The sequence below is a fragment of the Antedon mediterranea genome, chromosome 11 (genome assembly GCF_964355755.1).
Source record: "Antedon mediterranea chromosome 11, ecAntMedi1.1, whole genome shotgun sequence".
NCBI classification, from domain to species: domain Eukaryota; kingdom Metazoa; phylum Echinodermata; class Crinoidea; order Comatulida; family Antedonidae; genus Antedon; species Antedon mediterranea.
In genome coordinates this window covers 7,615,038-7,632,016 of record NC_092680.1, presented here as the reverse complement: position 1 = coordinate 7,632,016, position 16,979 = coordinate 7,615,038, and the positions used below count along the sequence as shown (strand labels likewise).

The 16,979-nt window shown below is 32.6% G+C and overlaps 1 protein-coding gene across 1 annotated transcript; it reads left to right on the top strand.

Moving 5' to 3' along the window:
* Positions 1–5,569: 5,569 nt before the first annotated feature.
* On the top strand, positions 5,570–16,237 carry LOC140063081 (putative ammonium transporter 3). Its single transcript, XM_072109515.1, has 10 exons — positions 5,570–5,729; positions 7,729–7,884; positions 8,805–8,915; positions 11,039–11,182; positions 11,586–11,796; positions 13,589–13,725; positions 14,075–14,287; positions 14,725–14,851; positions 15,342–15,600; positions 15,879–16,237. Exons 1-10 carry the CDS (start codon positions 5,570–5,572, stop codon positions 15,945–15,947), a joined length of 1,587 nt encoding a protein of 528 aa, XP_071965616.1. The 3' UTR covers positions 15,948–16,237.
* The last annotated feature ends 742 nt before the right edge of the window (positions 16,238–16,979 follow it).

Here is a 16,979-nt window from a genome sequence, read left to right as displayed (position 1 = left end):
ATTTACATAATTATTATTGACTTGGCCTAAAATCTATACCATCTCTTTCAGTATATATTGTGCTATTTTAATTACCATTACTGAGACTAATCGAGATATTTTATCTAATTATAGACCTATCAGTACCAGTACGGCCATAGAGACGAGCGGTAAGCGAAAAAGCACGTAGCCTGTTCCACGTAGATACGTATCTTCTCGGGTTTCCGCTCAGCCACCCGTCTGCTCTGTATTTTGTGTAAAATGGTCATAAAGCTTGGTTCCCACTTGAACGCATCGCAAGGACGTAAACACAACGCAAGCATGTTGACCAATAACAAGTCACAGTTCGAATAATTCATCGCTTGTGATTGGTCAATTCACTTACTTTGAGTTACGTCCTCGTGTTGCCTCTCTAGTGGGAACCAAGAATTAGACACAACGATAGCTTTACCCAATGGAAGATTTGGATTTTCACGCAGTTCGTTTTACCATAATTTTACCAAAATTATGGTCAAATGTTTAACTTCAGTCACACGTTTGGACTGGACTTTTTAGCCGCGTGGTTAGTTTTACCGAAACCATGGTAATTTTAACTGGGCACACATGGTCGGTAAAAGTAAATATTGGACCTGATTAATTTAACCATGTGTGCCAATGTTTGAATTGGACTTTTCTTTGTCAGTTTAGCCGGTTTTACTCGGTTAATTTGACCATGGAGAAATCAGTTCTCCATGATTTGACCAAATTAAGTCCAGTGCGATCGAGGCTAATCCACTTGCGGGTTATCACTCGTCTGTGTGTAAATTGGAAAAAAGCTTCAGAAGATCTTTGTTCATTAATTAACCATGACTAATTACAATTATATACATAGGCTTGAGTACCATCATTATTTTTGCCTACTGCTTAATAATTATTAAGATAACAGTACATAGATTTAAATATGATAATGATACAATTAGCCTACAACTGCCATATCATTTCCTCAGTATAGTAGCCAATAAAACAACACAATGACTATAATATTTAAAAAATAGTAATTAAAAAAAAACGATCTGATACTGTATTAGTATTAGAAAATGACAATTTTATGCAACTAATGCAAGAAGCTGAAGCAGTCTACTATCTTTTCACTGTATCAGTATCATTTTTACTTTAATTGGTCGTTATAGGCGGGATAGTAAACTAATCGCTAAAAAATCCCAATTAATTCACTTTATGCTTAAATTTACTATTTTATGTATTCGTTGTCAATAATACAGTCTGACTGTTATACAGATTAATATTGCCGTAATTCGCGAACGTTGGCTTATGATTGTTTTGTAGTCCTTAAAAATTGTGTTAATGTATTAATTTGAGGAGAAAATTGTTCAGCTTAAATTTACACTGTTAAACTAAAAATAAATATTTGGCGAATGTTTTCGTGAAACAACAATACTATTTCCCCAAACACCTTCCTGAGGATAATTGAAATACTGCAAAACCTTTGTAGTATAATTTACAATTCGATAGCCTACATCCCCGAACCCTAGCAAAAATGCTATTCAACTGACATCACAAACCACCCCCTCCCCCTCTCCCACAAAAACCCCAGGACTCGGGGGATTTTTTAAATGTAGTTTAAAACCTTCCGGGTACAATTGCCATCATTTTGATACCCCATGTGTATGGTTACATGCAGAAACAGAAATTTGTATAACGAACAAACATCGAAAGTGGGGATTTTTACCACATTTTGGTTCCTAACTTGGATCCTAGGTGGCGGATGATGTTCAAATATAGCTTAGAACATTCCCGGTACAATTGCGGTCATTTTGATACCCCATATGTAAGATTACGTGCAGTAACAAAAATTTGTATAACGAAAAAACAGACAAACAAACGTGCAAACTCTCTCACTTATAATATAGATAGTTTTGTTAGTTAGTGTAATAGATATTATAGTTTTGGTTAACCATGGTTTGCCAAAACTGATTCTTGTTTGCTTTAGTCTATTTTGTTTCTAAAATATATATACTGATAAATAAATTCTTCAAAGTAAACTAAAACATTCTATTAAAGTATATTAAACTAAATGACCATATTTCAAGTATCAGTAAATTCATATTGAAATACACTCCACCCAAAAAGATATTAACTGAGATAACGTTAAAATATGATAATACTTACTGTACAGATGCATCAAATGAATACTCAATATTATATTGTAAATATAATCACATAATTACGTAGTGTTCGTCTAAAACCAGTGAGTATAGTCATAATGAATATGCTTAATAATAACCAACAATGGATCACGCGGAGAATACAATAGCGCCCCTTACGATTACGACAAGTTGGTGATAAATGTAATTGCATCAATAAAGATGTATTGTCCCCCTGAAAAATAATTTTCTTAAATTTTTGTTTTTGAATATGCCATGTTAATGTCACATAATAGTTATTGAATTCGACCAAAATTTGGATCGAAAAAAAACAAACTGGAATTTAAAGTAAAAAAATGGTCAAATTGGCTGCCAGCCAATGGATTTTTGGTTGAATTTAACCATTTATCATGTTATTTTATAAATGAAAACATTATTTTTTTCTGTTGTTTTTCTATGGAAGTGATTAACTTTATTACAACTACAAAATAAGATATTCAAAGTCTGATTTAATTAATCTTCATTTTTCATGTTTTTGGGGGACAATACATCTTTAAACATACGCAAGCATAACTTTTAGGAACCTTTAGGCCTAAATAACATTTGTAATATACATGTATTCAGTCTATAGGCCCAGTTCATTCATTCATTTATTGATTAGAATCAATTTCAAAAGGGCCTAGAAGTATATATTACAGCAAATTATAGTTGAAATGGTATAAAATTGATAATAAAAGGAGACAAACATAAGATAACAGATTTTAAAATATAGATATAAGGATATTAATTTGAAAATATGTGACCTAGCAGATGTGATTAGAAATATTAGGTAATTTACAAGCAGTGGGTTTTGATAGACTTGTTAGCGTATGAAGGATGATTGAGATCATATTTGGATTCACAGAAAGTCATTTTGTAAAAACATTTGTCTTTACTGTAGGCCTATCTAAATAATTAAATGAATAAATCATATAAAACTAGTTTTTTAATTATTTAGAGACGAAGCTTTTGCTTTACGAAGGCCACTGACATAATTAGTAAGTCTTACACATTGTACGCCACAATTGATTGTATTTTGATTCCGAGAGATAATTTTTTAAAACATCTACTTCAATTCCGACAATCAAATTGAAGACCTTAAGCCTACTTTGAAATAACACTTTTCAATTTCTGAAGAAGAAAATAATTTAGCCGTGTTTTGTTGTTGATAACAGAATCATAACCATTAACCATTGTTAACTACTGTGACGTAACGATCCGTTCAATCCTACATCAAACGTGTTTGATGGAAAATGCATTAGCTACCATAACAGTGTATTGTTAGATAGCTTAACTGAGAAAATCGGTTCAATTATAGCAAGTAAGTAGTCTAACATAAAATAAAAATTATGTAATAACAGAAATTATGACGAAAGAAACAGGAGTTTGTCAGAATTTGCCACCAGTCAGTTCATGGAACTATATCTTAGGCCTATATTATAGTTCCATGGTCAGTTCTACTACAAAACCAGGCATAGTTTAAGCTGTCAGATTAGAAAACAAGTTAACAGGTTATGTTGATAATTGTTTGTGGGAAAATAAAAATCTGAATAAAAACACGTAAGTTTCAAGTTATATATTGTTATTTGTGCACGCAAGAATAGTGGTTTTACTGGGTAATTTGAATTATTTCTCACTGTGCTTATTTTGACCCAAAAAAAATAATGTACCAAAAAATATTTAAAATGGAAATTATGGATAATCGATGATTATTGGAGTGTATGATCAATTATAATGTTTTGGCTGCACATGACTTTAAACACATTACTCAACGGTGTTTCAAATAAATAAAACCGGTACATTTTTATTTCAAATTATATAAATTATCTGTAAAATAATTAATATTGAAATAACTTTACGATATAGTTTGTAAACTAAACAAGAAATATTTCTTACAAAAAACGCTGCTCGCTTATTGACGTAACAGTTTTAAAGATATATTGTCCCTCTGAAAAATATTTTTTATTTCAAATTTGTTTTTGAATGTGTCATTTTATTGTCACATAATAGTTATTTTACCTGAAAAAAATGTAATTAAAAGCAAAAAATACTTCAATTGTCTGTCAGACAATGTGGTTTTTGAGTTATAATTAAACGTTTCTTTTCTCTTTCTATAATGTGAATTTTGTTACAGAAGTGAATAACTTTGATATGAAACAGACTCAATTTAGTTTATTTTATTGCTAAGGTCAAGTCTGGGGGTCACTTCATCACGCCTTAGATACTTCAAGTGTGAAGTATCATATTACAAACAAAAACTTTCATGGACTGTTTTGATAATAATTCAATGATTATCTGACAGTGAAATACAGTATTATCATTGGACTCATAAATACCAGAAATGCAGCTGCTACCTATAAATTATAGTGGAGTTTCCATTTTAACAAAAATGTCAAAGTGTAGTACTATAACTGCTGCTTGATTTCATCTAATTAATGAGTCATCTCGTGTGACGTAGCGGGCTAGAGCAGCAGCGTGAAAATAAAGTGAGTCGATCTGACATATATAGCGCCATCACGCATTCGACCATCATTCTATGGAAATTAGAGACGCAACGCAGGGACGTAGATGCAACACAAAGTAAAGCTTGGTTCCCACTAGGGACGCAACGCAGCCACCTATCGACGCAAAGTGCTGTATTGCGTAATCACAAGTGCAAGGAACCGACGACGACGCAATAGTGCTGCAAATATCGCAGGTTTGATTTCACGCAGGCGGGAGCAAACACAATTATTAGAAGGGCATTTTCTTACGTTGCGTGGATTGCGGGAACCACGCTTTAGCACGTAGACGCAACGCAACGTAAGGACGTAGACGCAGCGCATGAGAGTTGGCCAATAAAAAGCTACAGCTTAAATAATCACAATTACTCTTCCCTGGAACTGTATGGGCTTGTGAAACAAACAACCCAACGAGCAATGGTGAGAATGTTACACCTTATGCTACGGCGAGACAAATTTCAACAAAAAGACAGACAACAGATAGACGAGAGACAGTGAAAAACTGGAAGCAGAGAAGAAGAGGACAAATAAAAAAAGGGAAATGATTAAATCCAGAAATATTTGAACACTTTATATTTAATTTTTGTTAAATAAAATAATACAAGAAAAGGGAATATTTTGAGTATAATGATAGTTACACAACTTGAAACATATTTGTTTGAATTAGAAATTTTTTGGTTTAAATGGTATTCATACATGTATTTAAAAATATAAAGGAAACCACTTGACGACGTTCATCCATAAAATAGCAGTTGATTCCAACGAATCAGCAACTATTACGCATGCTCAGTTATTTAGTAAACATTATTAATGACTGCACTGATGAGTTCGTGTTAAAAGGTGGTCTACACTTTATCACCGCAAAGATTATACTATTTATATTTCATCGCGTGGGCTCTGGTCATAAAGATGGATGCTGTAAACTGTACAAATGCAACATGTGCCCCCGTGTACGATGATTATATTGTTTTAGAAACAAACATCACTGAAAAGGAGCAGGCTGAAACTAGCTGGGATGATGCTACGTGGATACTGACAAGTTCTTTTATTATCTTTACTATGCAGTCAGGTTCGTTAAAGATCGTATTCGTTTATTGTTTTTCATTTTTATTTCTTATCAAAATAGTGTAAAATACAAAAACAAAAAATGTAACTGAATCTTCTGTCAGTCTGTGGGGTGGGTGGGGAAGCGAATAGCGAAAATAAACTATGAAAACGAAATCTGGTCACATGGAATACGACAAGTTTTGAACCTAGGAACTGAGATTGGTAAGCCAGCATATTAACCACCAAGCTACAGTACTGAACTACATCCAATTGTATTAATCATCATGTTGTATTTATTAATAATGTGTGGTCTATTTAAAATCATTATTCAATTGCTATTGTTGTTACTACTGTATAAATTACGGTATAATATATTCAATCTACCATAATTTCTCATGTAACCCCATTAAGCTATAATGAATGCAATTTGTGATGTACTTAACGGCTTAAAATGATCGTATATAAAAATAAATAAAGAATCGTACCAGTGGTTCACAAAAAGATGTGGTGATGACGATATCAAAATAATTATATGCATTTTTAAGAAAACCGTTTATTTAATTGACTGCTGCAGAACAAGCAGTTATAAATTTAATCTTGTAATTTGTAAGAAAAATCTAAGTCCAAAAACTATTTCATGTAAGTTCCTGTAAATTATGAACACTTCTGGTAATTATGCTATGGTTTTTTATTTTTTTTATAAGAGAAGAATAGAAATAAATAATAATTCCATGCTACAAAATGAGACGCACATATTTCAATGTATTATTGATATATTTGAAGTTGAAGATAATTTTAATAAGATGTTAACATAACGCAATTAATACGTAATTATGATGCAATCATTGAAAATAAAAAGTGCAGGCGACGCGAAAATAAACAACCGTACATGAAGATACGAATTAATAAATATCGTTCGTCGAAATGTCTAAATCACAGGAAATTACAGAGAAAATATATCACGCAATTTTAACTAAGTAAGTTAATTGTATGTAATCGATACCACATACCAATAAATATAGTAATACGATTAGAAGCTTGCCAATGACAATTACATCATTCCAATAACTGCAACATCAAATCTGATAAAGTCTTGATTTAATCCCACTTAATAAGAAGAGTTTACCTTGTACCAATAACAACACCATATTAGGCCTACGTTTATCAACATGTGACATCATGATGACATTTTTTTTTCAAAGTAATAAATCGAATTATTCTGTAGAGTTTTTAATATGTCTTTATAAGGCATGCGGGTCTTCCATTTTTAACAAAGACATTAGAAATATAACAATATGAATTAACTATTGCATACAAATAATAACATTATTCACCCTGTTTATTGAATGTTATTTATCAAATTAGAGAAACTTTTTTTTCTTTACATGATCTTCATGTTTTAATTGAAAGAAAATTTTTTTTTTAAAGTGGACAACTTCAAGACTCAACAAAGTTTCCCTTAAAGAGACTTTACCTGCAATTTAACTTTCAAAATATTAAACTATGTTATTCCTTGTCTTATATGTACGTTCTAAGGTTTAATATGATAAAAAAAAACCAATGCACTACCTAATTAGCTCGCGTCGAATGTTCTCTCGTAGATGGTCTTCGGTCTAGCTTACTTTGTAGGCCTATAGTTGAGCCTAGCCTGGCGTTTTCTCGCTTCTTCATCACATAAGTAGTATGAAAATATCAATCCGCGCGCGATACATTTTGGTATCTATAGCGGGTCGCCCAAATTATTAAAATTACAGTATTTTTCACATTCTTCATTAGGCACCGCAATAGGTCTATATAGTATTTATTTTTACATAAAATTTAACCTTAAATTAAGTCGAAAAAACGTAGGTAAAGTGGCTTAATAAAATAGTTTCTCCCAATATACCAAAAAAAAATAGTCATAAGCGAAACAATTGTGTATCAATAATTATCTAGTTACATTATAATCAATTACAGTAATTATAGTACTTTAAAAAAATTTGTATTACAATTTTTAGTTTTTTTTGTCATCTTTTATACAGGTTTTGGACTTTTAGAATCAGGGACTGTATCACGTAAAAATGAAGTGAACATTATGGTTAAGAATGCTGTTGATGTCATATTTGGAGGTTTGTCGTATTGGTTGTTTGGCTATGGATTCATTTATGGAGATGGTCCGTGGTCTAATCCATTTTGCGGTAAGTTAAAATGAAGTTTATACAAGGGTCGATTGATTCCAGGTTTCCCAGAACACAACCAATTGGTATGAAATGAGTAGCCATCGAAAAAAAGAGTATTTAATTAAAAAGTGTAAAGCAACTTAAGGATAAGATTTTACTGATGTGTACAATAAACGCTATATTTAAAAATGTACATAGTTTTGTTTAGATCATTATTATTTACCGCACTGGATCTTCTAAATTCGGTACATAATTTGAACACTAATTTAATTATTTCCCTATTCTTACTTCATATTAAGTATTGAAGCTTGGTTCCCACAATGAAAAGCGACAGTACGGATAATCAATCGCTTGTGATTGGTCAAATTAGTTACGTTGCGCTTACGTCATGCGTTTCGATATAATGATAACCAGATTGAGAAGCCTCCAGATCACTATAGTCTGGCCCCGCGTTCATACCTCTTGACCACCGAGTTTGCGCAAAGTATACGTAACGATACATTTTTATCCGAGAGTTACATGTTTTTCAAAATTAGGCCTAGGCCTATACGTCATTAAACTAAATGTTATATAAGCAATACTATTAACCAGAGTGCTTTTTATAATAATGAAAAAAATAATTATATTATTATTAATAATAATAAATAATAGGTTATTGAAGGTTATTACCAAATTATTGTTTATTATTAAAATTCAAATACGTTACCAAGTGACATTGTTAAAAGGTTATCACATTTGTTTTCATGTCACGTATACATCACAAATATCAACAGATCTCAAAACTATTGATATTTAATGTTTTTTTATTTTATGAGTTTAAAATTATTATTGTACAGTATGCTTTTTTGGGTTAAACAAAATAAACGGTGAATAAGTGTATCAATCGTTATTATTTGCAACGTAAACTTTGAATTATTCACTTTTTTTTTTTGTAATAGGATTTGGACATTTCGCAACTGACGCATCCGGTGACGATGAGATGGGTTGGACATATGCTCGATTTGTGTTCCAAGCATCATTTGCTACCACAGCAACCACCATTGTATCTGGTAGGAATTAAAATTTATCCCAACCTACACTAGCAAACTTCAGTTTTCCAAAGTTTGCTAGAGTGTAGACTAATTGACAACTTTCGGCAAACTACCTTCTTAAAACCGGTGTCCTTGACAAACTATTTTGCTGACGGTTTTGTGAATTTAGTGAAAGTAAAAAAAAAACACTTCACCGGACCTTCTTTTGTTTATTTTTTTTCAATCTCTGAGTTTGCCACTGTTTCTTGGAGGAACAAATTACTGCAACTCACTCACAGATCTTGTCACAATTTAAAATAATGACACTCATCATTAACAGCTAAAGATGTATTGTCCCCCAAAACCTGAAAAATAAAGACTAATAAAATCAGATTTTAAAGAGGCCATTTTGCAGTTTAAATAAAGTTGTTCACTTTCAAAAAAAAAAAAATTCAGCAAAAATAATTATTTCACTTGTAAAAAGACAAAGGAAACGATTGTCTGACAGACAATTTAGGTATTTTTTGCTTTACATTTTCAGGAAAATATTTTTTTCTGATCCAGTTTTTGGTCAAAATGAATAACTATTTTGTGACAATAAAATGGCATAACATTTTTTCACAATTTTTTTTAGGGGGACAATATCTTTAATTTACATACCTAAGTTTTAAAATTTAAACTTTTTAAAGGGTGGAATTAAAATTGCTTAAGAATGTGAAAAAGTCTTTGAAATAAGTAGGAAATGTTTGCTAAAGGAATAATTGAATTGATGGTATAACAGCATAACAAAACAGTTGGTTCAATAGCAATCTAACATATTTATCTTCAGTTTGTTTTAATTTATTTTAAAGCTTAAACATTATTCAATAATATTTTGAGATATTTAAATCGATATCCAGTTTGCTGTCTTTGAATTTGTAAAATTTACAAATGTCAAACTTGGAAATTTGAAACGATAAATAAAATGTAAAATGTTGAATAAAAAGGTAATCGATAGAAGACATTCAATAATTCATTAGTTGACACTTTTGACAATACAATTTATTTATTTATTTATTTATTTATTAAGGTATAAAAAACATCAAATTCCAACCAGCAGCAAGAGCTGAAAAGGTTGGATTACAATCATAAACTGAGAAGTAAAATACATCAAAAGAGATCTAAACTAAACATTAAACTTAAACTTAAAGGATTCGTGCTAAGTGCGGAATAGTAGACCGCCTATATCTTTCTGTACGACATCTGCAAGAATCCAACTTTGAGCTAGTATTGCTCCTTAACGATCTTGAATGTCTATCAGATTTATATGCTGGTAACATATTTCTAAATTTGGTAGATTCTAAAAGACTCTTGCCAAACTTGAGAAGAATCTGTTCTCTACGGGACTTTAAAGAAGGCAAACCCACTTGCTCTAAGGCTAATTTATAGCTAACATAATGTGGGCTCAAAATTATGCGCAATGCCCGTTTTTGAATTTTTTCTATTAAATTAGATTGCTGAACAGTTAATGATGAATGCAATTAATATGGTCGGTATAATCGGAATTCTATTAGGTCACCTAAATTACTTTTTCAATCTAAAAGATAAAAATTATAGTTTTAATTAAGGGTTCGGAAATTATTTTTTCATTAACTATATTACCTTGGAAACGATGTAATAATTACAGATAGCTTTCAAGCAATATATAGCGGTATAATGTAACAGCGTAATTAAGGCAATACCGAAAAAATATTACAAATGTAAAATACATTATTCCAAAGCATTGAAATACACGCTATCTTACGTAATAAGATATACATACATTTTTTTAGCATATTGAATCAATCCTGACGCAGTCCATATCTTTGTAGAACTGTTGATATTACATAGGGAACTCTTTCAAACTAACAACCGTTAGGGCCTACAACGTACGGCATGCACCACCGCTTCTATTAAATAAACAACATAATAAGCAGAAATACGTAACCAACATAAAACATAGTCTTAACTGCCTAAAATAAATAATAAACCAAAATAAATATGCCTGAATATTATTTGTATTTTTATTTTTGTTTGCAGTTATTATAACTAAAGAAATATGATGTTTTTGTAGGCCGCATTTTTTAGAAATTTGGAATATAAATATAATTATTATTATTTATCCAAAAAAATTATCCTTCCAGGTGCGATGGCAGAAAGAGCTAAGCTGGATTCGTACTGCTTGTTTTCTTTTTTGAACACTTTTGTGTACTGTTTTCCTGCACACTGGGTCTGGGCTACAAACGGATTCCTGTATAAACTAGGTGCAGTTGATATAGCCGGCGCAGGCATGTATAGTTGATTCATTGTAACGTTATCTTTTAAGTAGGCATAGAATATATTTCATTTGAAATCTTTTACAAGATGTAATGTAATCTACACTCGATTTAACAAATAAGTTAAGCCTTAAAAACCTAAGAGTTTAGATTAGTTACTGTGTCATTTCACCCGAAATTTTCAGTTCTGTATCTCGTGCATATATGAGTATCATACTAATAATAATAATATTTTAAAATATTACATCATATGTACTCATATAAAGTTATTATTCTAATCGTTTGTGATTCAGGCATCAAATGTCCAATACAGAATATGCTGTTACTACTGAAACTAGAGTCGTCTTCTTAAAGATACAAAAAGAAAACGAGAAACATGATTGATTTTAATTGTTAACAATTCAATATTTGACAGGTGTGGTACATCTGGTTGGAGGAGTAACTGGTCTTGTAGCAACCATAATGATGAAGCCTAGAAAGAAGCGATTCACTGGTAGAGGTCCGCCTGATATGAACAACCCAACCAATGCTTTGCTGGGCATGTTCATGCTTTGGTGGGGCTGGCTTGGCTTCAACTGTGGAAGTACTTTCGGGATTAGTGATGGAAAATGGATGTTAGCCGCAAGGTACAGTATTTGTTAAATTAACAGAATATTGAAGTTGTTCTTGTTTGAATTTAAAGAAACTTAGAGGGCGTGCGCTCGTCGTTTGCCCCGTTTCTATAAAATTGTATGTATTGTGTCCGCCTCTCAAACTTAGCATTAAAATCATGCGGGTAAATTAGCATTCAGGGCCACAGAAAACATCCATATATTCGAGGCAAGTTTATAAATTAGTTTTAATTGTAACTAATTATGTAATTATCTAACCAAAACTAAGTATACTGATTTTTATTCAGGTTGTAAAAATAATAAGAACAGAACATATGTACCAACTTTAAATACCATTGAGTAAAATATCTAGAAGTTTACTGAAAGTTGCATGACTTGCGTAAATTGATATATACGTTTTAAGAAAATTACATTACCCATTCATTTCAGTCAACCTTACTATACTCTTAAATAAATCCACTATAATTGCATTTACAATGCAAAATATTTATTTACATACTTTTATTGATAATTATAATGGTTTCTTATAATACTACTGTAACCATGAAAACATTGCCAGATAGGCCTAGTAAAAAAATGTAAAACATTCATTATTGATATGAGTAATGTGAATTTGAGATGACATGAATGAGACAAAGAACAAATACAGTAGCCTGGGGGTGCGGGCGGCGTGATTTGGGGAACGCCCCCTTGTTTAGGCCAAGGATTATGAATATTATCATTAATCCATGTTTAAACCTAGACCTGACATTTCACCTACTAGCAGCTCTATTTTCAAAATTGTCTTAGCTCAGTCCCAACCATGGTAGAGTGTTGTAAAAAATGCGAGCCAGCGAGGCATGCAAACGCCGCTACATATTTTCATCTCGTAACTTTTATGTTTAGTGCCCTCAATTTTAAGAACACCCGTGTTAAAATGTCAGGAACAAATGTAGAACATTACTTGGTGTCTAGAACAACTTCGATGTTGGACTAATCCGCAACCGGGATAGGCCTTAGTTTTTTTAAGTAGAGAAAACACATGGATAGGAATGTTACCATTACCATAATTATCGTAGGTGATTATTGTAATTTGTGTATGAAATTGTACAATATGAACTACTCTTCCTAAATATGCGCTGTATTCTTTAAGTGCACACGAGCCAGGACGTCCAAGAATAGCCTTCAACCTGTGCTGATTGTATTGCTACGGTTTGCGGTGTCCCTATCATTCTTAACCGCTCAGTCACTCATTACTGCTCGACTACCCGACTAAATTCAGTCGGCCACTCGACTAAAACCGCTCGACCACCCGACAAAATTCAGTCGGCCACTCGACTAAAATCGCTCGACCACCCGACAAAATCCAGTCGGTCACTCGACTAAAACTGCTCGACCACCCGATTAAATCCAGTCGGCCACTCGACTAAAACCGCTCGACCACCCGACAAAATCCAGTCGTCCACTCGACTAAAACCGCTCGACCACCTGACTAAATCCAGTCGGCCACTCGACTAAAACCGCTCGACCACCCGACAAAATTCAGTCGGCCACTCGACTAAAGCCGCTCGACCACCCGACTAAATCCAGTCAGCCACTCGACTAAATCCGGTCGGCCAAACGACAGTATCAAGCATAATAGAAAGAGCTTTCAAAATGGTGACGATACAGTATATTCAAATTCCATTTAAATTTCGCCCCATCTAGATGGGATAACAAAAAATGTTACTTTGTTAACACGTACTTCATTATAGTACGGTTTGATGAAAGTATACTATACTGTAGGCCTACTGTATTATAATTATATGTCATTTGTTACCATTTACAGAGCTGCAGTGACAACTATTACAGCATCGGTTGGTGGAGGGCTAATCGGTATTCTTCTCAGCTATATAACCCTCAATAAAAGATTTGACATAGGTTACCTTATAAACAGTGTGTTGGGGGGACTTGTTGGCAGTACAGGTAGGATGATTACTTTACACAACCATAAAGTATACAGTCTTTCACACACGACTCCGGTCCGGCGCCTGCAAATCAAATCGAACATCAATGTTTCGTTTTGATGCTCCACGCCGAGACAGGATGGTGTGAAAGACCCTTAAAAGACCTTCATACAGGTCTCTTTCAAGACTCTCTACAATTATAAAGACCGATGAAGATCACAATCTATAGCTGCTCCCTCAAATTAAAGACTTAAATGCATGTTTAGAGTAGAACATAATTATTATAATTGAACATTTGAAGAAAATCAGACAATTAATACTTAAAATGTGTATATGATTTAAAAAAATGTATATTTGTTATATTTAAGCTCTGTGTGCAATTGCTAAGCCGTGGGAATGTTTCATCATTGGTATGGGTGGCGGATTATTAGCCGTTTACACCGGACATATATTAGAAAAAATGGAGATTGATGATCCAATCAGTGTAGTCGGTGTTCACGGGACTGCCTCAGTGTGGAGCTTGTTATCCGTTGGCTTATTCGGTAGACCGGATAATGTAGACGAATTCAACGTTAGAAGCGGTATGACGACTGTGTTAATTTATTCAGTATTTAGGAAAGTTCCGTATACAGTATCACATTTTCATCACATGTTATATCTGTATAATATTTTAAGGAAGGGTAATGTCACGAAAAGTAAGTGATATTATAATTAGGAAAAATATGTAAATATGAAATTCTCATTAAAAATGCAAAAAAAGTTTCGTTTTTTTTATGATGAAGCATTGGAATGATTATTCGGCATATAGAAAATAATTGTTAAATAATGTTATTAAATATATACATTTTAGATTCTGAAAGAATAATATAAATCAATTGTTTTTTAAAAGTATAGTTGGTGAGAACAAAATGAAAGAGAATCATTCCGCTCGTTTCTAATCGCTGGTAGGGGAGGGGTGGAAATAAACAGTATTTTTAAAATCGTTGTTACCGTGTATTGTTTAATCTTTAACATATAGGTCTCTTCTATGGTGGTGGTTTTACGTTGCTTGGCGTTCAACTGCTCATGACGGCCATAATTATTGTCTGGACCGTTGTGATTGCCTTCACATTTTTGTATATTCTTAACATCACTATTGGCCTACGGTAAGTCAGTACGAAATCATGTTTAAATCCTATTACATCAACGTGTTTTTGATCTGATATTTTAAAATAATATAAGATTAATGAATTTATGTTTATAAGACCATAGAAAAGACGATCGGGTCCATAAACAAATTTAATTAGATAGATCATGAAGCAACTTATTTTCTCCATGGATAGATAGATTCATTTACGATCGCCAATCATAATTGGCCGCACGATTTTTGTTGAGTGAAAGCAAGGATTATTTAGAAGGTTGGACCTTTCAAAATGGGACCGATCACCGTGCTCACGACACCGTCTGTTCAACCAGGGAGTTGTTATTAGACAACTCCCTTGTTCAACTTAGTTCCTACGTAAGCGTACTGCAAGCAATTTAACCAATCACGACGCGATGTAGGCCTATCGTCCAAACTTAGCCAACCAAACGATTCACAAACTCACTCGTGTTGCATCCGCTAGTTAAATAATATAAACTATTCATTTTCAATAGTTGCTCAGAAGAGAAAGAAATCCTAGGAGCTGATTTCATTGAGCACGGAATACATTCAAATTTGACTGATTTTCACGTACAAATGACGAAAGAAGAATTAGAAGAATTTAAGATAAAATATCTGTCAAAAGAGGACCCATGGGTACCACCCATCTTACAGGCAATATTTGACACTGTACCAGTTAAACGTGACAGATTGAGAAAACAGAGTGCTTCTGTGGTGGGGTTACAGAACGGTTCCCAAGACATCGCATCTGCCGTAAGTTTAAATGAGTAGGCCTACGCCCGATTCTGCATCACTGTGTAACTAGATATAATCTAAATGACTATTGAAAGTCAGTTAGATCAAGTCTCGGTGTAATGCCTTTTGATACATGTTATCGAGTGGACAATTATTTCTTAGGCCTCTAAAAATATTTTTTAATTTTGAAATTTAAGCTTACATAGTTGAGACCTTTGATTTATATTGATAGATATTAATTTTGATAATAATTATCGATATTATAAAATATAATAAATGTGTCTTTCGTTTCATAGGTTCAACCACATCAGTCTTATGCCAACGAGGGCTTTGAAAATGCTGACTTGCCTGATATCTATGTTTAACGTTCATTCTGCGAGTGAATTATCATGCCAAAGCTATCAATTCATTAATATTCGCTAGTGATAAGGATTAATAATGTAAAAAGTTGTAATGTTTAAAGTTAAATATAATATAGATGTTGTTAAGAAAACCCTGCTTTACAAGGTAATCAATATAGCAGGGAGACATTATATATTAACGCTTTTAAAATGTGTAGTGAAATTAATTCGGGAATTTAAAAAGTAAAGAAAGCTGATAATAATTATTGAAAACTAAATGCAAACTTATGTCAGGTCTTTTGTAATTTATACTTTTAAAGTGTCTTGGATGTACATTTGTTATTATTTGATTGATGAAAGTAACAGTGTGCAGACGTTGCAGATATTCTTCATTCATACTGGAACTTTTGTTTCATGCATGATACTAGATGTATTCAATCAAAAGTTAAAGTATATTAAAAGCATATCGCTATTTTTAGGTCTATTCAAAACTACGATGTTATTTACAAAAAGATATAATATATCCATTAACATAATATAATTATTACTATTTGAAGACATCATGTTTCATATATTGGTACAATGCTATTACCATGATTTGGTCTATTGAAACTAGTTATCTGTATAACTTTTAAAATTATATCGTGACCAAACAGCTGATGGCTAGATAATGAATAGAGGCAGCCTCTAAAAATAGGTCCTGATTTATCATAATTTATGACGAGTTTTACTTGTTGATGTTTTGATATTGAATGATCATAAGCTCATCCTAAAACTGTCAAATATCATGAAGATACTGGGGCATAGGCTGGGGTTGCGGGTGGTGCAGACGCACCCCCAAAAAGGTCCGCTTGTTAAGGCAGACCTGACATTTTCAAAGTATAAATGCAATTTATGAGGACCTAGCAGCTCTATTTTTTGAAAATGTTCTTAGCTCAGCCCATACCATTGTATAGTGTTGCTAAAGTTTGATCTAGCGAGGCATGCAATCCATGCGATCCTAACTGTAACGCTTAATTGAATCCTCTAAATATCTATCTTTAAAAATAAACAAAA

Excerpts from the sequence above, each read along its gene's own strand:
- LOC140063081 (XM_072109515.1), top strand. The coding sequence starts at position 5,570 with ATGGATGCTGTAAACTGTACAAATGCAACATGTGCCCCCGTGTACGAT. Across the intron at positions 11,183-11,585 it reads AGTTGATATAGCCGGCGCAG|GTGTGGTACATCTGGTTGGA; the intron begins GCATGTATAGTT and ends AATATTTGACAG. Across the intron at positions 11,797-13,588 it reads AAATGGATGTTAGCCGCAAG|AGCTGCAGTGACAACTATTA; the intron begins GTACAGTATTTG and ends TACCATTTACAG.